Source organism: Schistocerca cancellata, chromosome 10 (assembly GCF_023864275.1).
Source record: "Schistocerca cancellata isolate TAMUIC-IGC-003103 chromosome 10, iqSchCanc2.1, whole genome shotgun sequence".
Classification (NCBI taxonomy): Eukaryota; Metazoa; Arthropoda; class Insecta; order Orthoptera; family Acrididae; genus Schistocerca; species Schistocerca cancellata.
In genome coordinates, this window is record NC_064635.1 from 192,960,982 (window position 1) to 192,984,951 (window position 23,970).

At 46.3% G+C, this 23,970-nt stretch overlaps 1 protein-coding gene across 1 annotated transcript in view; it reads left to right on the forward strand.

Annotated features, from left to right (window-relative positions):
- The window catches only part of LOC126106246 (ammonium transporter Rh type A-like), a 191,817-nt gene that overhangs the window by 103,798 nt on the left and 64,049 nt on the right, over positions 1 to 23,970 (forward strand). The window contains exon 4 of the mRNA XM_049912472.1: positions 21,255 to 21,390. Coding sequence (XP_049768429.1) covers positions 21,255 to 21,390 — 136 coding nt within the window. The remainder of the gene's footprint in view (positions 1 to 21,254; positions 21,391 to 23,970) is intronic.

Consider the following 23,970-nt stretch of genomic DNA (forward strand, 5'->3'; position numbering starts at 1 on the left):
CAGCGTTCGTGCTGGACGTGCAGACCGCGTGAGACGACGCTTCATCCAGTCCCAAACATGCTCAATGGGGGACAGATCCGGAGATCTTGCTGGCCAGGGTAGTTGACTTACACCTTCTAGAGCACGTTGGATGGCACGGGATACATGCGGACGTGCATTGTCCTGTTGGAACAGCAAGTTCCCTTGCCGGTCTAGGAATGGTAGAACGATGGGTTCGATGACGGTTTGGATGTACCGTGCACTATTCAGTGTCCCCTCGACGATCACCAGTGGTGTACGGCCAGTGTAGGAGATCGCTCCCCACACCATGACGCCGGGTGTTGGCCGTGTGTGCCTCGGTCGTATGCAGTCCTGATTGTGGCGCTCACCTGCACGGCGCCAAACACGCATACGGCCATCATTGGCACCAAGGCAGAAGCGACTCTCATTGCTGAAGACGACACGTCTCCATTCGTCCCTCCATTCACGCCTGTCGCGACACCACTGGAGGCGGGCTGCACGATGTTGGGGCGTGAGCGGAAGACGGCCTAACGGTGTGCGGGACCGTAGCCCAGCTTCATGGAGACGGTTGCGAATGGTCCTCGCCGATACCCCAGGAGCAACAGTGTCCCTAATTTGCTGGGAAGTGGCGGTGCGGTCCCCTACGGCACTGCGTAGGATCCTACGGTCTTGGCGTGCATCCGTGCGTCGCTGCGGTCCGGTCCCAGGTCGACGGGCACGTGCACCTTCCACCGACCACTGGCGGCAACATCGATGTACTGTGGAGACCTCACGCCCCACGTGTTGAGCAATTCGGCGGTACGTCCACCGGGCCTCCCGCATGCCCACTATACGCCCTCGCTCAAAGTCCGTCAATTGCACATACGGTTCACGTCCACGCTGTCGCGGCATGCTACCAGTGTTAAAGACTGCGATGGAGCTCCGTATGCCACGGCAAACTGGCTGACACTGACGGCGGCGGTGCACAAATGCTGCGCAGCTAGCGCCATTCGACGGCCAACACCGCGGTTCCTGGTGTTTCCGCTGTGCCGGGCGTGTGATCATTGCTTGTACAGCCCTCTCGCAGTGTCCGGAGCAAGTATGGTAGGTCTGACACACCGGTGTCAATGTGTTCTTTTTTCCATTTCCAGGAGTGTATATAGTGGCGTGCGCATACCAGTGCGGGGAACGCAGAATGCAGAATAGTGTAGCGACAATAAGCTTAGAAGTGGATATAGCTGCAGTTAGTCGGTAAACCTCGAGTTCTTCACATATCCAGTAATATAAGCTAGGAATTATTCACTTGGAACTTGAGTTAATTCCTTTTAGTTTATGATTTAATGTTGATTTTTATTTTCAATATTCTGTTTTATTTCTACATTAATATTGGAATAAGTTAACGTAATGCTATACAGTGTAAATCACTTAAAACTTGCACCGAAAATATTGCGGAAATCGAAAACGCTACAATGCGGTTTGCATGTAATGGGTAGGTAGTCAGGGCCTCGTACTGTTACCCAATAATACCACTTAAAACGTGTATTTTTTGTTCAAACATAAACTTTTTAACTGATGCAATGATTATTGACCTTAACAGACTAAAAGAAGGGTAGAGTAGAACGTGAATGAAATTTGCTACAGGATTGTAGTGCGAGTCATTTACGAGATATCCTTCACGTTCTCTTGTGCTTTTGTCCCGCAGTTTTTGCAGGGTCGGCATTGTTACAGTCGTATTTGGCATGGTTAATTTGAAGGGGTGGGCGAATGCTCTTCCTGCTGCCACCCCCAGGATGGAATCCGTGTACCCCATCTGTCTGCATCTAGTGTAAATCATGAAATAATGCGAACGTATTTCAAATGTCTGCGAGCCGTGTAACTAAGGCGAGACGTGGGGACCAGCCCAGTATTCACCTACTGGGACGTGGAAAACCGCCTAGAAACCACATCCAGGCTTCCCAGCACACCGACCCTCGTCATTAATCCGCCGGCCGATTTCGATGCGGGGCCGGTGCGCCTACCCAAATCCAGGAAGCGGAGCATTAGCGCTCTCGGCTAACCTGGCGGGTGAGTAACCTGAAAAGTTCCCATACGATTCCTGTGCAATACCTGTGGTAGCACACACTAAAGAACAACACATGTGCATACAGTAGTTACGTGGTATCTAACCAGCAATGAGACAAATGTCCATCACACATACATGATACAATTTCTGTATCCTTTCTTAATGTCCATGTACAGAAGTTAACAATATTCTCATAATGGTTTGCATGCAGCTCATGATGGAGAGCGGTGCGATAATGATAGAACGTACCTCAATTGAGAATTCGTACAACACTATCCCGATTTATGCCACTTCCTTGTTTGATTGCGCGGGAGCTAACGTGCGTTTCAGCTGCAACAGCAGCAAGAACATTAACTTCCTCCTCTTGTGTCGTCACTTGTTCCCTTCTGTTACGCTGTCTAGGTGTCACACTACCAATTCCACGTAACTTGTTGAAGAGGCTGTCGAGATGGTTGATGTCTGTGGGGATGTCTTGCCGCATACACCGTAAGAAGAACGAACTACATTCTTCCTACACTCGTGATACACTGTAACCTTTTCTGCGTTGGCAAATGGCATCTTCCACACGCAACCTGCTGCGTGGACTGCACACAATAACTGACTATCAAGTCGCAGTGCATTCAAGGAACACGTGAGCAAAGTGCAAGCAAACATCGTTCTTAGCAACTGCGCAAGTTGAGTGGCACAACGAAGTATCGGTGTGGAAACTTATCAAACTAAGATTTCTCGTAAACGATTCGCACTAGAATCCTGCTACAAACACCACTGACATTCTAACTTACCGTGCTTTTAATATGTTATTTCCAATCGGCATTGTTCCAATTACAAAGTGAATGACTACACAGAAATAGACACTTTCCAAATATTACTGCAGCGTGTTGATTGCCTAACAATACCAATGAGTTCTACGAAATATGCACATCAATATAGCTTTCCGCAATATTTGCGGTGCAATTTGTAGGTCATTTATCCTGTATACACAATATAAAACATTGTATGTGGCAATTATTACTGAATATGTACGATCTGTTTACAGTTTCCAGATGTGGCAATATACATATAAATGAATTGGAATTGAATTGTCTACTGTTTCTGTATGTATTAGTCCGACGAAATGAAGATGGGTTAAAGGACATTTCGTTTACCATAAGCCCACCCGTACAGATTCATACTACTAACAAGAAAACCTCCCCATCGCACCCCCCTCAGATTTCGTTATAAGTTGGCACAGTGGATAGGCCTTGAAAAACTGAACACGGATCAATCGAGAAAACAGGAAGAAGTTGTGTGGAACTATGAAAAAAATAAGCAAAATGTACAAACTGAGTAGTCCATGCGTAAGATAGGCAACATCAAGGATAGTCTGTGGTCAGGAGCGCCGTGGTCCCGTGGTTAGCGTGAGCAGCTGCGGAACGAGAGGTCCTTGGTTCAAGTCTTCCCTCGAGTGAAAAGTTTATTTTTTTATTTGCAGACAATTATAAACCGTCCGTCCGTCCGATGCGATGTAACTGCGCCGTAGTATAGGGACGCGAGACACGGAAAAATTTGAAAACGTTAAAAACATATGTTATGACAGAGCACAGGGAAAACTGTGCGACTGTGAAACTGTTACATTCATTTGATGCAGTTTGTGTGACAAACTCTTATGTTTTCATCACTTTTTTGGGAGTGATTATCACATCTACAAGAAAACCTAAATCGGGCAAGGTAGAAGAATCTTTTTACCCATTCGCTAAGTGTACAAGTTAGGTGGGTCGACAACACATTCCTGTCATGTGACGCACATGCCGGCACCAGTGTCGTACAGAATATATCAGACTTGTTTTCCTGTGGAGGAATCGGTTGACTTATGACCTTGCGATCAAATGTTTTCGGTTCCCATTGGAGAGGCACGTCCTTTCGTCTACTAATCGCACGGTTTTGCGGTGTGGTCGCAAAACACAGACACTAAACTTATTACAGTGAACAGAGACGTCAGTGAACGAACGGACAGATCATAACTTTGGGAAAATAAAGAAATTAAACTTTTCACTCGAGGTAAAACTTGAACCAAGGACCTCCCGTTCCGCAACTGCTCACGCTAACCACGGGACCACGGCGCTCCTGAGTTCACGTTGTCCTTGGTGTTGCCTATCCTGCCTACGGACTACTCAGTTTGTTTATTTTGCTTATTTTTTTCATAGTTCCACACAACATCTTCCTGTTTTCTCGGTTGATCTGTGTTCAGTTTTTCAAGGCCTATCCACTGTGCCAACTTATAACTAAATCTGAGTGGGGTGCGATGGGGAGGTTCCCTTGTAAGAAGAATCGCTTGTCGGCTTTTGCAAGAGCAATGTCTTTCTTTTTTATTTTATTTTTTTGTAAGGATATAGGAAAGGACCCACAAGTTTAATTTTTTTTACAGTTGTCAACACCTTTGACCCACACTGCAACAGATAGAGATTCATTTATTTTACGATGATTCCTGGTCCTGAGAACCAAAGACATCGACGACAGATAATACTATTTACCCATATCTCTGCTGTAGACATCTGCGATCTGAAATGACCGATAAGCTATGACGTCACGGCTGTTAAAACTTTCTAGACCTGCAACTTTATCGACTTTCGGTCCACTTACTAGAGCAAAGGTGAACCAGCCATTACCGTGCTGATGGGCATTATAGTTGCTAAGTGTAAAGTTCAAAACTCCACCACGCAAAACGACTTGAGCGCCTACATTGTTCTCGGTATTAATAGCAATATTGTCTATAGTCTGTAGAGCGGGTACGCCTTCTCTTATAGGAACGCGTGAACAGAAGGACAGCCGCACTGTCCGACACTGACAGCCTACTGCATAAAATGGGACACTTGGAAGAAATATTTCGTAAGAATGGATATACCGTGAGGTCACAAAACTCATGGGATACACTACTGGCCATTAAAATTGCTATACCAAGAAGAAATGCAGATGATAAACGGGTATTCATTGGACAAATATATTATACTAAAACTGACATGTGATTACATTTTCACGCAATTTGCGTGCACAGATCCTGAGAAATCAGTACCCAGAACAACCACCTCTGGCCGTGATAACGGCCTTGATATGCCTGGACATTGAGTCAAAATCAGCTTGGATGGCGTGTACAGGTACAGCTGCCCATGCAACTTCAACACGATACCACAGTTCATCAAGAGTAGTGACTGGCGTATTGTGACTAGCCAGTTGCTCGGTCACCATTGACCAGACGTTTTCAGTTAGTGAGAGATCTGGAGAATGTGCTGGCTAGGGCAGCGAAATGTAGGGTTTCGCAGGAATCGAATGAAGAGTAGAAAAAATGGCTCTGAGCACTATGGGACTTAACATCTAAGGTCATCAGTCCCCTAGAACTTAGAACAACTTAAACGTAATTAACCTAAGGACATCACACACATCCATGCCCGAGGCAGGATTCGAACCTGCGATCGTAGCGGTCACGCGGTTCCAGACTGAGGCGCCTAGAACCGCTCGGCTGTTGCTTTTCAATTAGCACTGACAACTCTAGGCAAACTCAGCTAAACTCTGTAGTTAATCGAAGGCCGTCGGCCATTGCGTTGTCCGCTTGAAATTTGGTGTTCTCGGCTTACTTTCGAACCGTGGATCTAAGAATAATACATTACCTCATGATAGATAGAGGGTCTATACAAGGGCAATGTACTTGAGGACAATATTATGGAAATGGAAGAGGATGTAGATGAAGATGAAATGGGAGATACGATACTGCGTGAAGAGTTTGACAGAGCACTGAAAGACCTGAGTCGAATGAAGGCCCCGGAAGTAGACAACATTCCATTAGAACTACTGACGGCCTTGGGAGAGCCATTTCTGACAAAACTTTACCATCTGGTGAGCAAGATGTATTAGACACGCGAAATACTCTCAGACTTCAAGAAGACTATAATAATTCCAATCCCAAAGAAAGCAGGTGTTGACCGAACAATCAGTTTAATAAGCCACAGCTGCAAAATACTAACACGAATTCTTTACAGACGAATGGAAAAACTAGTAGAAGCCGACCTCGGGGAAGATCAGTTTGGATTTAGTAGAAATACTGGAACACGTGAGGCAATACTGACCTTACGACTTATCTTAGAAGAAAGATTAAGGAAAGGCAAACCTACATTTCTAGCATTTGTAGACTTAGAGAAAGCTTTTGACAATGTTGACTGGAATACTCTCTTTCAAATTCAAAAGATGGCAGGGGTAAAATACAGGGAGCGAACGGCTATTTACAATTTGTACAGAAACCAGATGGCAGTTATAAGAGTCGAGGGACGTGAAAGGGAAGCAGCGGTTGGGAAGGGAGTAAGACAGGGTTGTAGCGTCTCCCCGAAGTTATTCAATCTGTATATTGAGCAAGCAGTAAAGGAAACAAAAGAAAAATTCGGAGTAGGTATTAAAATCCATGGAGAAGAAATAAAAACTTTGAGTTACGCCGATGACATTGTAATTCTGTCAGAGACAGCAAAGGACTTGGAAGAGCAGTTGAACGGAATGGATGGTATCTTGAAGGGAGGATATAAGATGAACATTAACAAAAGCAAAACGAGGATAATGGAATGTAGTCGAATTAAGTCGGGTGATGCTGAGGGAATTAGATTAGGAAATGAGACACTTAAAGTAGTAAAGGAGTTTTGATATTTGGGGAGCAAAATAACTGATGATGGTCGAAGTAGAGAGGATATAAAATGTAGACTGGCAATGGCAAGGAAAGCGTTTCTGAAGAAGAGAAATTTGTTAACATCGAGTATAGATTTAAGTGTCAGGAAGTCATTTCTGAAAGTATTTGTATGGAGTGTAGCCATGTATGGAAGTGAAACATGGACGGTAAATAGTTTGGACAAGAAGAGAATAGAAGCTTTCGAAATGTGGTGCTACAGAAGAATGCTGAAGATTAGATGGGTAGATCACATAACTAATGAGGAAGTATTGAATAGGATTGGGGAGAAGAGAAGTTTGTGGCACAACTTGACCAGAAGAAGGGATCGGTTGGTAGGACATGTTCTGAGGCATCAAGGGATCACCAATTTAGTATTGGAGGGCAGCGTGGAGGGTAAAAATCGTAGAGGGAGACCAAGAGATGAATACACTAAGCAGATTCAGAAGGATGTAGGTTGCAGTAGGTACTGGGAGATGAAGAAGCTTGCACAGGATAGAGTAGCATGGAGAGCTGCATCAAACCAGTCTCAGGACTGAAGACCTCAACAACAACAACAATGATTTCCGAGGGCAACGCCCTTGCCGCTGTGGAAACACCGGTTCCTGTCAGATCACCGAAGCTAAGCGCTGTCGGGCGTGGCCTGCACTTGGATGGGTGACCGTGCGGGCCGCCGTGCGCTGTTGCCATTTTTCGGGGTGCACTCAGCCTCGTGATGCCACTTGAGCAGCTACTCGACCGAATAGTAGCGGCTCCGGTCAAATAAACCCACATAACGGCCGGGATAGTGGTGTGCTGGCCACACGCCCCTCCTATCCGCATCCTCAGCTGAGGATGACACGGCGGTCGGATGGTCCCGATGGGCCACTTGTGGGGTGACGACGGAGTGCTAATGCTTTCCGAAATGAAGCTTTCCTTGTATCTAGCTGCAGCTACCATCCCGCGTTCAAAGTCAGTTAATTCCCGTCTTGCGGCCGTAATCACATCGGATTCCTTTTCACATGAATCACGTGTGTACAAATGATAGCTCCGCCACTGCGCTGTCCTTTTGTAGCTCGTGTACACAATACTGCCTCCATTTGTATATATGCATATCACAAACCCATGACTATCCTCACCTCAGTGTCCAAAACATCAGATTAAGAGAGTTTTTCAAACGAGAAACGCCAGTGCGACCAAAGAAGTGCAAGAGATGTACAGTCCACGGCCTTTCCACGACATCTGAGAAATATTTCTTCAAAAACTTCAAGAATAATGAAGAAGCATAACATCGATGTGATCTTCCTACCACCAGCCAGGACTTAAGCTCCTCTGAGATTTGTGAAGGCTAATACACACTCAAGCACCAAGGAAACTGGTATAGGCATGCGTATTCACATACAGAGATATACATCCAGGCAGAATGCGACGCTGCGGTCGGCAAGGCCCATATAAGGCAACAAGTGTCTGGCGCAGTTGTGAGATCGGTCACTGCTGCTACAATGACAGGTTACAAGATCTACATGAGTCTGAACATTGTGTTACAGTCGGTGCACGAGCGATGGGACACAGCATCTCCGAGGTAGCCATGAAATGGAGATATTTCCGTACAACCGTTTTACGACTGTGTCGTGAATATCAGGAATCCGGTAAAATTTCAAATCTCCGACATTGCTGTGGCCGGAAAAAGATCGTGCAAGAACGGGACCAACAACGACTAAAATGTTCAATGTGATAAAAGTGCAGCCCTTCCGCAAATTGCTCCAGATTTCAATGCTGGGCCATCAACAAGTGTCAGCGTGCGAACCATTCAACGAAACATCATCGATATGGGATTTCGGAGCAGAAGGCCCATTCGTGTACCCTTGATAACTGCACGACACAAAGATTTACACCTCGCCTGAGCCCGTCAACACCGACATTGGACTGTTGATGACTGGAAACATGTTGCTTGGTCGGACGAGTCCCGTTTCAAACTGTATCAAGCGGATGGACGTGTACGGGTATGGAGACAACCTCATGAATCCATGGACCCTGCGCTTCAGCAGGGGACTGTTCAAGCTGTCTGTAATGGTGTGAGGTGTGTGCAGTTGGAGTCATGCGGGACTCCTGATACGTTTAGATACGACACTGACAGGTGAAACATATGTAAGAATCCTGTCTAACCACCTGCACCCATTCATGTTCATTGTGCATTCCGACGGACTTGGGCAATTCCAGCAGGACAATGCGACACGCCACACGTCCAGACTTGCTACAGAGTGGGTTCAGGAAGATTCTTCTCAGTTTGAACACTTCTGCTGGCCACCAACCTCCCCAAACATGAACATTATTGAGCATATCTGGGCTGCCTCGCAACGTGCTGTTCAGAAGACCTCTCCACCCCTCGTATCTTAGGGATTTGTGGATTGCCCTGCGGGATTGATGGTGTCAGTTCCCTCCAGCATACTTCAGATATTAGTCGAGTCCATGTCGCGTCGTGTTGTGGCATTTCTGTATTCTCGCGCGGACCCTACACGATATCAGGCGAGTGCACCACTTACTTTGGCTCTTCAGTCTAAGACATTCCTTGTGAGTGTAGTAGAAGTTACATAGGACAAACAATATGTAGGCTTACTGTAGAATAAGGTCTCATTGAACACTGGCGATATACACATTTACTACAGGTCATAAAGTCTGTAGTGGCTGGATTACGGCAATGTTAAGATACTGACAAGGGAACCTCCCCATCGCACCCCCCTCAGATTTACTTATAAGTTGGTACAGTGGATAGGCCTTGAAAAACTGAACACAGATCAGTCGAGAAAACAGGAAGAAGTTATGTCCAACTATGAAAAAAAAGCAAAATATACAAACTGAGTAGTCTATAGGCAACATTAAGGATAATGTGAGCTCAGAATCGCCGTGGTCTCGTGGTTAGCGTGAGCAGCTGTGGAACTAGAGGTCCTTGGTTCAAGTCTTCCCTCGCATGAGAATTTTACTTTTTTTATTTTCGCAAAGTTACGATCTGTCCGTTCGTTCATTGACGTCTCTGTTCACTGTAAGAAGTTTAGTGTCTGTGTTTTGCGACCGCACCGCAAAACCGTGCGATTAGTAGACGAAAGGACGTGCCTCTCTAATGGGAACCGAAAACATTTGATCGCAAGGTCATAGGTCAACCGATTTCTCCAAAGAAAAACACGTCTGATATATTCCATACGACACTGGTGACGGCATGTGCGTCACATGACAGGAATGTGTTGTCGACCCACCTAACTTGTACACTTGGCGAATGTGTCAAAAGATTCTTCTACCTTGCCCGATTTAGGTTTTCTTGTTTAGGTGTAGCGTCCCAACACTACGACGCAGTTACTTCGCATCGGAGGGACGGATAATAATTGCCTGAAAATAAAAAATTAAAATTTTCGCACGGGACCACTGCGCTCGTGAGTTTACGTTTCCCTCACTGTTGCATATCTTGCACATGGATTAGTCAGTTTGTATATTTTGCTTTTTTTTTCATAGTTGCACATAACTTCTTCCTGTTTTCTCGATTGATCTGTGTTCAGTTTTTCAAGGCCTATCCACTGTGGCAACTTGTAACTAAATCTGAGGGGGGTGCGATGGGGAGGTTCCCTTGTGAGTTTAGTATCATCCTACTGGGAGACTGGAAGCTATGAAATTGCAAATAGCAGGCAACCTGCTCAAGTGAGACGAGTATTTCCAGATCAACAACACATGGAAACCCCTCATTTCACGTCTCCGCTCTCGAAGGAAATATTGTTGTAACTCTTGATTTCCTAGCATTACAACACACGTGTCCTTAATAATCAGTCAAATACTTCCTTAGCACTGTGGATTCACTGACTGCGCTTTTACTCTTAAAGGCGTAAAATTTTATCTATGACTGACGCACTTACACTAAAATTCTATGTGACGACGAGTATTCGTCCACGAAAGTACGCTGCTTCAGATTCCATACTCAGAGTTGAATGTCAATTGAGCGTTCAATTGACATTCAACTCTGACGCTAAGACGGTATGTTTAACACAGGGCTTTAACGGAGAAACAGACTTCTAAGACTCAGCACGATAGAAGACGAATTTCAATTGGCGTCTGTGTTCGGCACAGATGACACCATCCCACCCTTACTCTAACCTCGTTGCATGTTATCAGCCATGTTACCAACAGTGTTATCTCTGACGCATGCGCGTTTATTCCACAATGTAAAGTGGTTTGTACATTCATGAGACAAAACATTACGACCATCTTAACAGCTTGTTTGTCCGTCTTTGTAACGAAATACATCACTGACTCTGCGTATCAGGGATCCGACAGTTTCTTGGTAGGTTTGTGGAGGTACGTGGCATCAGATGTCTATGCGCAGGTCATGTACACAGAGTACACTATGTCTGCAGACCACAAGTGGCCCATCGGGACCATCCGACCGCCGAGTCATCCTCAGTTGAGGATGCGGATAGGAGGGGAATTTAGTCAGCACACCGCTCTCCCGGTCGTTATTAGCTCCTCAATTGGCATCACGAGGCTGAGTGCACCCCGAAAAATGGCAACAGTGCATGGCGGCCCGGATGGTCACCCATGCAAGTGCCAGCCACGTCCGATAGCGCTTAACTTCGGTGATCTGACGGGAATCGGTGTATCCACTGCGGCAAGGCCGTTGCCACAGGTCGTGTAATTCGCGGAAATAACGGGTTGCTGATTTTAGCACGTGGTGACGGCGCCATATAGCAATAAGATTTGCTCGCCGAGGCATCAACGTGACTTCACTGTAATGCTCCTCAAACCATTTTTGCACGGTTCTCGCTCCGAGATGCGGACAGTTATAATGCTGAAAGACGACATCGCCGTCGGGGAAGCGTGAAGGGATGCAGGTGGTTTACAGCTTTCAACGTGTCTTCGATGACAACCACAGGTCCCAAGCAAACGCAGGAGAATGTCTCCCATAGCGTAATACTGCCCCCACCAGCCTGTGTCCGTGGTGCGATGCACGTTTCGAACCGCCGTTTGACCTAGTCCAGGGAAAATGTGATTCACCCGAAAAACCGATACGTTTCCTTTGATCGACCTTCGGATGCCGATGGTCTACAGTCCTCTGCAGTTGTAATAGACGGTGTCGTTGGGTCGACATGTCAAGACGTAGGGGTGGTCTGCTGCGAAGCTCCATGGTCAACAGTGTACGATGACGGTGATCCCCGAAACACATGTGCCTACATCAGAATTGTGGTCTTTCAGCGGAGATACCTGTCCTACTGTACAGAACAGACAAGCCTCCGAACCCTAGGTTCAGTGCAGAGTCGGTATGTCCAACTATTCAGCGCCTTGTGGTAGTTTCACTGTCCTACCTCTTTCCTTAGATGCTCACGACAGTAGCACGTGAACATTCGACTACCTTCGCCGTTGTCGAGACACTCGTTCACAGGTTCTGTGTAATAATAATCTGTCCTTTCTCAAACTTTCTTATCTCAGAGGAGTTTCCCATTTGCAACCCGTATCTCCGTTAGGGTGATCATCTGTTCGTGGCTGCCCGCTTACACACTTTTGTTACCGCGTCACGTGCCCGAAACGCCATAGTGCGGCATCCAATGTCGCGTTGGGCAGTGGTCATAATATTTTGGCTGATCAGTGTAAATCCGGCAAGCGACTCACATTTAGACTCGCTGAAAGGTTAGCAGCCAAAATACCAGTACAAGAATTAACAATATCGCAGATGCACCCCCAAAAAAATGTTAGAATAACGCATGTTCCAATTTCGACACAAGATAACAAAACCATTATAGAGGACTTTTTTGTCACGTCATGAAAAAATGAAATCACCATGCGGCTACTGTTGCTCCTGGTAATCGGAAGCGTAATTGTGCGGATCCAGTTTTCAAAAACTATCTGATTACTGCTGATAGAATTAATTCTTACCCTAATGAATATTTTTTCCGAATCAAGAAAATTCAAAATAGCAAAATTTTTGTTGCAGTTGTTTCAACAACGGAGTATTTAATTGATGATTCATTAACTGTTCGTGTCTTGCGAACGTTTCAAAAGATAAAATTCGTGAAAAAAAGCTGACATATTTGATAGATGTGTAATCAAACAATAAGTTTTTCCATTTATTTATGCACAAATCGCTACATATGTTTACGTTGAGGATCAGTTGCCACTCCCTGCATCAACCGTCAATCCTCTTCAGGTTTCCAGCTTTTCGCCACAATTTTCTGGAGTTGCGACATCTCTATATACAAGAGCATTACCCGCGAAAACCTCACGGCACTTCCGAGATTCTCTAGTAGGTTATTTCTATAGTGCTCTCTTCTCCGTCCGAACAGCTCTTGGAGGGGCATATGGTCAGCACACCGCTCTCCCGGCCGTATATCAGTTTACGAGACCGGAGCCGCTACTTCTCAGTCAAGTAGCTGCTCAGTTTGCCTGAGTGCACCCCGCTTGCCAACAGAGCTCGGCAGACCGGATGGTCACCCATCCAAGCGCTAGCTCAGCTCGATAGCGCTTTAACCGGTGATCTGACGGGAACCGGTGTTACCACTCCGGCAAGGCAGGTGGCATTTATACACTGGATGACCCAATATTCCGTTAACATTTGAAAATACACTAATTCGGCCGGCCGCTGTGGCCGAGCGGTTCTAGGCGCATCAGTCCGGAATCGCGGTGCTGCTACGGCCACAGGTTCGAATCCTGCCTCGGGCATGGATGTGTCTGATGTCCTTAGGTTAGTTAGGTTTGTTCAAATGTGTGTATGTGGGTGAAATTGTGGTGTCACCGCCAGACACCACACTTGCTAGGTGGTAGTTTTTAAATCGGCCGCGGTCCGCTAGTATACGACGGACCCGCGTGTCGCCACTGTCAGTAATTGCAGACCGAGCGCCACCACACGGCAGGTCTAGAGAGACGTACTAGCACTCGCCCCAGTTGTACAGCCGACGTTGCTAGCCATGGTTCACTGACAACTACGATCTCATTTGCCGAGACGATAGTTAGCATAGCCTTCAGCTACATATGCTACGACCTAGCAAGGCGCCATTACCAGTATAGAAATTGCGATTCTTTTAATGTATCATCAAGAGCGATGTTCTAGAAATGTGGATTAAAGTTAAGTATTCCAAAAGCTACGCACTTTTTTTTTATAGCATTCATTACGTATCCTGTTTCAGACCTCACGCCAGCCTGCGTGAGCTTATAGCGTGCATTTCGGCCTCCTCTGACTATAGTGTTGGCACTTCTGCCGACACATCAGAAATCTTATTGGACTTAACTGCTAAGGTCATCAGTCCCTAAGCTTACACACTACTTAACCTAAATTATCCTAAGGACAAACACACACAGCCATGCCCGAGGGAGGACTCGAACCTCTGCCCGGACCAGCCGCACAGTCCATGACTTAGTTAGGTTTAAGTACTTCTAATTCTAGAGGACTGATGACGTCAGATGTTAAGTCACATAGTGCTTAGAGCCAATTGAAGCATTTTTTGCACTAATTCACGGAATAATGTGGGTAGAAAGGGTTTTATTGAAACTAAAAAGGAGGACAAAAACCGACCGTTAGATGGCACTGGGCAACAACAACATTGGTGATATGACTTGAGAAGGAAATATAAAATGCTGTTGTGAGAGGGAGTCAGATGCGCCAGCTACCGCGGCATGTTGACGTTACTAGAAAAGGCACTGTTAGTGAATCTTTGCCATCGGAAATCAGAATCCGCTACTGCAGCTTTGTGACTCTGTCGCCATAAGAAGGGCAGTCGAACGGGTGAAGGTCCCGTGACAAGGGCTGCTCTGAGATGAAGAGGCTGGCATAGGAAAGGAATTGGCATTGAGCCATTTCAAACCACTCAGAAGACTGATGACAAAAGAAAAGAGGTCAGTACCCTCTAATGCAATGCGTACAAAACCCATCATCATGAACTGTTAGACACCGATATTGTGACGTGGAAATCGTTTGCGAGCTGGACACTTCAAGAAATGGGGAAGATTAGTTGTCTAACGTGTTGTGGACCGATGAAGCCCATTTCATATTCCGAGGGTCTTTCATCGCTCACAGTTCTGAATTTGGACTACCGAAAATGCTGGCACAGTCATGGAAACCTCTATTGCATGACGAGAAAATCACGACTCGTGGTTTAAAATGGTTCAAATGGCTCTGAGCACTATGGGACTTAACATCTGTGGTCATCAGTCCCCTAGAACTTAGAACTACTTAAACTTAACTAACCTAAGGACATCAACACATCCATGCCTGAGGCAGGATTCGAACCTGCGACCGTAGCAGTCGCGCGGTTCCGGACTGAGCGCCTAGAACCGCTAGACCACCGCGGCCGGCCACGACTCGTGATCAGACTATTTTTCTTCAAGAAAAAGCTCGTTGCTGTATTTCAGACTGTCAGTGTGATGGGTGCGAGGTACGTCCATATGTTACGGAATCACATCATGCATAGCCTGGCTGACAAACGTATGATGCAAGGTACGACTTTTATGCAGGATGGCACTCCAACCGTTGTCGGTACACGCGTGGAAGATCTCTGGCGCACATCGTTTGGTGAGGACCTCTGCTGAGCCGTCTCTTCCGTCATGCTTCGCCTCACAGGTCCCCAGACCTCCACCCACCTGATTACTGGCTACGGGATTACCTGAAGTTGCAAGCCTGTCGCGTTCGTTCGACGTCATTAGGGACGCTAAAACCCAACATCCGACGCCGGTTTCTCATCATACCTACTTATACGCTGTACAGTGCTATTCACAACATTGACCCTCTACTATAGCTATTATTGATAAATGACAGCCGACATGTTGAGCATTCCTTATAAACAACATCATCTTTGCCAAAAATCTCTTGTTATGCTAATTATTAGCTATAAATGGAACGGGAAATAACCGTAATAACTGGTAAAATGTGGCGTACCCTCTGCCAAGCACATCACAGTGGTTTTCAGAGAATAGATGTAGATGGACCGAAATGTCCCTAATGGATATCTTACTCATAATCGGAGGACACAGGTTCACTTCAAACTTCGCACGCCGTTAGTAGTCCACTGTAACACAAAGTGCAAGTAGTAAGGTCTACAACTCTGGCAATTCCGACAAAATCGTAAGAGAATTTTTGCGCGTCTGTTATTTAACTGACGTCTCTGTGCGTAGGGGCCGGACGTTACAATTCATGGTGGTTGACCTCCGTCTCTTGCCCACATCCGCGATTTTCTGGTCGAACTGAGTTACATGACCGAGGATCTACCAACGACGATGACGCCGAGCACGACAACCCCGTAACAACGACGAACAACAACATACAACCCTCCGCTAAACAATGTGTGGCGAGCCGTCCGTACCCCATACCTGCCGACGTACGCTCGTTCCCCGTGGTTCAAATGTCTCTGAGCACTATGGGATTTAACATCTGAGGTAATCAGTCCCCTAGAACATAGAACTACTTAAACCTAACTAACCTAAGGACATCACACACATCCATGCCCGATACAGGATTCGAACCTGCGACCGTAGCGGTCGCTCGGTTCCAGACTGTAGCGCCTAGAACCGCTCGGCCAAAACGGCCGGCTGACTTCTTGTCCCAAAGACATTTAAAAATCTGTTTGGTTAATCTGTTGCTGTTCATTCTTTATAAGTGTCCAAAAACTAGCAGTCGCCTTTTTCGTAGTGTTTCACTTATGTTTTCTATGTTGCGATAAACTTGCCGGCCGCGGTGGCCATGGGGTTCTAGGCGCATCAGTCCGGAACCGCGCGACTGCTACCGTCGCAGGTTCGAATCCTGCCTCGGGCATGGATGTGTGTGATGTCCTTAGGTTAGTTAGGTTTAAGTAGTTCTAAGTTCTAGGGGACTGATGACCATAGATATTAAGTCCTATAGTGCTCAGAGCCATTTGAACCATTTTTTTTTTTTTTTTGCGACAAACTTCTTCATTGCTTTTAAATTTCCATGCCTCTGTATTTTTTGGTTGTCCAAGTATTTTTCGATTGTTTTTTCTTTCTAGGACGTCAAGTTTGTGTAATTTGTAGTTCAGTACTAAAGATTCACTTGCATAAAGACATTCTGATTTTACTACTGTGTTTTAGTGCTGTATCTGCAAATTTTTAGACAGACACCTTTTGTAGACATTCCTGATTATTCCATAAGCTCTCTCCATTTTAAGTACTCTTTCTTCTATAGCGAATTTTTCTAAACCATTTTTTTGGATAATTTCTCCCAAATATTTAAATTTATTTACCCACTTTATCTGGCCAATATCTGTTGCTAGGTATTCCGTTGCATTTTTTTATATTTGTCATAATTTTTTTTCTACAGATATTCTTAAATCGTTCATTTATTTATATTACTTTTCGTTCTTTTTTAAATTTATTTATTTATTTTTGTCATTAATATCACCGAGAATATCAGGAAACCGGTGTCGTGTGAGGTGGATGCCGCAGAAAGACGTCATTCGAATTGAGACCATAACAAATAATTTTTCAGAGACAAACATTCCGATGACCAGTGAATATATCGGTTCTAAGTGAGGAAGAGACGGGGAGCAACTATTCATGACAGGAACGTTACAGCTCTGGGATGGGTTAAGGAAGACACTGCAAGGAAATTGGAGAAAAATTGTCTATATTTTGGATTGCGGACAACTGCACAATGACGTTCATGAAGGAACTGCCGAAAGTCAAGGATACTATTTTCGCCATCAGAAAACAAGTAGTGAGTTGCGTGTCCACAGATCCACTTCACGGAGTTCGTCTTCTCTTGCAGGAAGTGTCCCGTGTGCGGAAAGAGCAGTTGAGTAGGTATATCATGAGGAGTCGTATGGATAATTAGGGACAACATCTGTCTCACCATTAACACCTCTTGCCGATATACGCACCAGAGGATGCTTGTCTGTGTCCATAACATCACAGTCCACACACAGCGGGATGTCTGCAAGGTGAATTCTGTGAAGGTGTGACTGGCATACTTGCTTCCCATTGACAGTAAGGTACCATGCAGAGCAGACTACCACCTGACCACCATGAACTGTAACGTCTGTCACCTACTCACAGATACATCAGTTACTTAATAGACGTGTAAAACTTCTCTTGCGATTTTCCCGAAATTGCCAGAGTAGTGAGCCTTACCACTTGCACATTATGTTGTTTTAATGGCCTACTAAAAGGGTGCAAAGTTTGAAGTAAATCCGTGATACCAACGTCGTGACCTCCCCTTGTCAGCTGAAGTCCAATGACAAGTCTACTGCTTCTCTGCTGACAACACCATTCCCCACTTCCCATGTTACGTCTGTCACAGATGGCCCCTGCCAGGCAGACTACACTCAAGACACCCCTGTGTACCATATAACATATGCAAGCACTTGCAGGCGCAACCAAGAGGAAAACAATTCTTCAAAACAAACAGAACTTGCTCTCACCGACGCTACGAGTTATATGTTTTTGTGTGGATATATTGATTGTTCGAGAAGTGTAGTTTAATTTCAATAAACGACATTATACTGAGTGTTCTACAATACTGAGTATTCACCATCTCACCTCCTTATATATTGACTGGTAAGGCCATCGTGACATCAGCATTCAATTCTGCATATCATAGGAGTATCCGGATACTTTTGATGAGGTGTATTTACCTTACATTATGCCCGCCTGGCTAGCCGCGCGGTCTGACGCGCTGCTTCCCGAGCGGGAAGGTGTGCCGGCCCCGGCAAGAATCCGCCCGGCGGATTAGTGTCGAGGTCCGGTGTGCACTGACTGCCGAAACCTGAAGTAAAGCAAACTTAATACCGAATGTGTCAAAACAGAACCCATGTGCTGTTATTCTTTTCTGGGCCGCCAAAGGACAAACACCAGAAGACATCCATTATGGTACAGTGCGACAAGGGATGCTACTGTTTCCTGATAACGCTCGTCCCCATATCGCAAATATATTAAGGCACAGCCGCGCGGGATTAGCCGTGCGGTCTAGGCGCTGCAGTCATGGAGTCTGGTCCCAGCGGAGGTTCGAGTCCTCCCTCGGGCATGGGTGTGTGTGTTTGTCCTCAGCATAATTTAGGTTAAGTAGTGTGTAAGTTTAGGGACTGATGACCGTAGCAGTTAAGTCCCATAAGATTTCACACACATTTGAACATTTTTTATTAATGGACAAGTTAGGCCAACTCAAGTAAGAGACTTTACAGCATGCTTCCTTTAGCGCTGATCTCTCGCTATGCGATTATAATGCCTTCGATCCCTTAAAAAAGGCTGACGATTCCTGTCAACTTCAACTCAGAAGGACACGGTGTTTCATCAAATGCGTATCTTCAACGTGGTGTGTGTCGGTGGGGTAATTGCTTCAATGTTCACGACGATTTTGACTGATTAGCGCACCGATTCTGGACTGTACAGCCTTAGAACGGAAATTTTTTGATCGCCCTTTGTTGAAAATGAAGAGATTACCTACTTTCCCCCATCTGCCCTGTTTTCGTTTGACTGGACCTTATAGCTCATATGCATGCTGCTGACATCTTTATTTGTGTTGTGGGACGAAATTGTATATATTATGAACATTCACTACAGGTACTCATAGATTTTTGTGATATTCATTGCCATAAGGGCCCAAACCACAAGGTATAATTTTATTGCTCTAAACTGCTCAATCTACGGTTCGCAAAGCAGTTTATATGTCACTTTAAAAAAACAAGCAGATTTCATGCCTGAAGTGAAGAGGCCGATTAATTTGAACCTGAAGCCGCAGAATACACTTAATGAAAATGATAACCAGGATCATGAAGTGTTGGTATATAGAGCGTGATAAAAAAGTCAGTATAAATTTGAAAACTTAATAAACCACGGAATAATGTCGATAGAGAGGTAAACTTGGAATGACATGGGGTTTTATTACAACAAAAAAAAACAAAGTTCACAAAATGTCCGACAGATGGCGCGTGAAAGATCTCTTGCGCGCGTCGTTTGGTGATTATCGTATGCTCAGCCGCCACTTTCGTCATGCTTGGCCTCCCAGGTCCCCAGACCTCAGTCCGTGCAATTATTGGCTTTGGGGTTACCTGAAGTTGCAAGTGTATCATGATCGACCGACATCTCTAGGGATGCTGAAAGACAACATCCGACCCTAATGCCTCACCATAACTCCGGACATGCTTTGCAGTGTTGTTCACAACATTATTCCTCGACTACAGCTATTGTTGAGAAATGGTGGTGGACATATTGAGGATTTTCTGTAAAGAACACCATCTTTGCTTTGTCTTAGTTTGTTATGCAAATTATTGCTATTCTGATCAGATGAAGCGCCATCTGCCGAACATTTTTTGAACTTTTGTATTTTTTTGGTTCTAATAAAACCCCATGTCATTCCAAGCATGTGTGTCAATTTGTACCTCTCTATCTACATTATTCCGTGATTTATTCAATTTTCAAATTTGTACTGACTTTTTGATCGCCCGGTAGTATGTGTGGAACATTTAGTAGCTATTCTTTATGTTCCGATTCATACATCACATTGATCACACACATTACAAGTGTCTAAGATGTTATTTTACCTAGCATCAACATGAAAACTTTGTGAATGAACATCAGGAAAGTTTTCGCCTGGCTAGCAGCGCGGTCTAATGATCTGCTTCCAGAGCGGGAAGGCATGCCGGGCCCCAGCACAAATCCACGTGGCGGATTAGTGTCGAGGTCCGGTATGCCAGCCAGTCTGGCCGTTCGGTCTAACGCACGACTTTCCAGGCGGGAAGGAGCGCCTGGTCCCCGGCTCGAATCCGTCCGGTGGATTTGTGTCAAGGTCCGATGAACCGGCCAGTCTGTGGATGGTTTTTAAGCGGTTTTCCATCTTCCGCGGCAAATGTGGGCTGGTTCCCCTTATTCCGCCTCAGTTACACTATATAGGCGATTGCTGCGCAAACAAGTTCTCCACGTACGCGTACACCACCATTACTCTAGCACACAAACATAGGGGTTACACTCGTCTGATGTGAAACGTTCCTTGGGGGGTCCACCGGGGGCTGAACACCACAATAACCCTGGGTTCGGTGTGGGGAGGTGGAGGGCTGAAGTGGTCTGCGGTAGTCGTTGTGGGGTTGTGGACCACTGCGGCTGCAGCGGGGACGGAGTCTCTCCATCGTTTCTAGGTCTCTGGTTAACATACAATACAATACAATGTGGGTTTCCATCTGCCTCGGCTGGTTCCTCTTATTCCGCCTTAGTTGCACTATGTCGGCAATTGCTGTGCAAACACTGCTTATACATACACATACACCATAATTACTCTACCACGGAAACATTTGGGGTTACACTCTTCTGGCATGAAACGTACCCACAGGTGAGGGGTGGGAGGGGGGGGGGAGACTGGGGGCCGAACCGCACACAATAACCCTGGGTTCGGTGTGGGGCGGCGGTTGGGCGGGTGGACTCCTGTACCTGTTGGAGGTTGTGGACCTCTGAGGGCTACAGCGGGTCGAAGGCTCCCCGTCTAGGTCCTGGGTTCAATACACAATACCTTACGTTGCTCGAAGAGAGGAGTGTAATGGAAACCTGTGTGGTGCAGCATGTCGCTAGAGGCCTCTGCCTGTCTGTCCACAGGCGGCGGACGCGGGCGGTTCCCTGTACGTGCACATGTTCGGCGCCGCCTTCGGACTGGCCGCCGGAATCACTGTGCGACATGGGGACGCCACGGCGCAGAGACGCTCCGACACCACAGACTCGTTCGCCATGCTCGGTGAGTACTGCCATACTCTCTGTCTGGCAACTGCAGGCTTCGTGCCTGCTGTACTCTGTAGAGCTACCTGGCAAGAAGCTCGTCACGCCACGGCTCATATACACTTACGCATTAAAAAATCGCAGCACCAAAAAGTAATAAGGTAGAGGAATGAAATTTTGGGATATACACTACTGGCCATTAATGCTACACCAAGAAGAAATGCAGATGATAAATTTGTATTCATTGCACAAATATATTATACTAGAACATGTGATTCGTGCAGTTTGGATGCATAGATCCTGAGAAATCAGTACCCAGAACAACCACCTCTGGCCGTAATAACGGCCTTGATACGCCACGGCATTGAGTCAGAGCTTGGATGGCGTGTACAGGCACAGCTGACGAGGCAGCTTCAACACGATACCGCAGTTCATCAAGAGTAGTGACTGGCGTATTGTGACGAGCCAGTTGCTCGTCCGCCATTGACCACACGTTTTCACTTGGTGAGAGATTTGGAGAATTTGCTGGCCAGGGCAGCAGTCGAACATTTTCTGTATCCAGAGAGGTCTGTATAGGACCTGCAACCTGCGGTCGTGAATTATCCTGCTGAAATGTAGGGTTTCGCAGGGATCGAATAAAGAGTAGAGCCACGGGTCGTAACACATCTGAAATGTAACGTCCACTGTTGAAAGTGCCGTCAATGCGAACAAGAGGTGACCGAGACGTGTAACCAATGGCACCCCGTACCATCACGTCGGGTGATACGCCAGTATGGCAATGACGAATACACGCTTCCAAAGTGCGTTCACCACGATATCGGCAAACACGGATGCGACCATCATGATGCTGTAAACAGAACCTGGATTCGTCCGAAAAAATGTCGTTTTGCCATTCGTGCACCCAGGTTAGTCGTTGATTACACCGTCGCAGGCGCTCCTGTCTGTGATGCAGCGTCAAGGGTAACCACAGCTATGGTCTCCGAGATGATAGTCCATGCTGCTGCGAACGTCGTCAAACTGTTCGTGCAAACGTCCCCATCTGTTGACTCAGGGATCGAGACGTGGCTGCACGATCCGTTACAGCCATGCGGATAAGATGCCTGTCATCTCGACTGCTAGTGATACGAGGCCGTTGGGATCCGGCACGGCGTTCCGTATCACGCTCCTGGCCCCAGCGATTCCATATTCTGCTAACAGTCGTTGGATCTCGACCAACGCGAGCAGATACGTCGCGATATGATAAACCGCAATCGCGATAGGCTACAATCCGACCTTTATCAAAGTCGGAAACGTGATGGTACGCATTTCTCCTCCTTAACGAGGCAACATTTCTCCAGGCAACGCCGGTCAACTGCTGTTTGTGTATGAGAAATCGATTGGAAACTTTCCTCATGTGAGCACGTTGTAGGTGTCGCCACCGGCGCCAAACTTGTGTGAATGGTCTAAAAAGCTAATCATTTGCATACCGCAGCATCTTCTTCCTGTCGGTTAAATTTTGCGTCTGTAGCACGTCATCTTTGTGGTGTAGCGGTTTTAATGGCAAATAGTGTACTTGTCTACGTCACATATTTCAGACTTTAACATTGCATTATCACAGGTTAAGGTACGCGCGAGATAAGCCAATGCAAATGTGAAATGTTCGTATATTAACAACCGCCACAATGTAGAATGCAAGCATGTAAACGTGCGTGCATTGTGTTTACAGGTTCCGAATGTCGGTTTGTGAGATGGAGTTCCATCGCCGTTGCACTTCGTCTGTGAGTACAGGAACGGTTGGAGCTGTTTGTGGTTGACGCTGGAGTTGTGCGATGATATGCCTTTGCGCTCAACTGGAGACAGATCTGGTGATCGAGCAGGCCAACGCAACATGTCAGCTCTCTGCGTAGCATGTTGCGTTACAACAGCGGTTTGTGAGCGAGCGTTATCCTGTTGGAAGACACCCGTTGGAATCCGTTTACGAATGGCAGCACAACAGGTCGAATCGCCAGTCAGGGTGCGTGGGATAAGCACGAGGGTGGTCCTGCTGTCCTATGAAATCGCACCCCAGACCGTAACTCCAGGTGACGGTCCAGTGCGTCTAGCACTCAGACTGGTTCCAGGACGTCAACTGGCGTCCTTCTAACCAGCACATAGCCATCACTGGCACCGAGGCCAAAACCAGCTTTCATCAGAAAACAGAACAGATCTCCAACCTGCCTTACAGTGACCTCTCGCTTGACATCACTGAAGTCGCAGATGGTGGTGGTTTGGGGTCAGTGGAATGGACGCTATATACCAGATGGCTCGGAGGTCTCCTTGGAGCAAGCGATTTGTAACCATTGTGTTACTGTAGTGCCAACTGCTGCTCAAACTCCTGCTGCAGATGCTGTACGATGTGACACAACGATATGCCTAACACGATTGTCTTCCCTCTCGGTAGAGCCACGAGGTCGTCCGACTGTGCATTCTCGTGACTTCTGGAAAGCGTTTGACTCGGTGCCCCACTGCAGACTCCTAACTAAGGTACGAGCATATGGGATTGGTTCGCAAGTACGTGAGTGGCTCGAAGACTTCCTAAGTAAGAGAACCCAGTACGTTGTCCTCGATGGTGAGTGTTCAT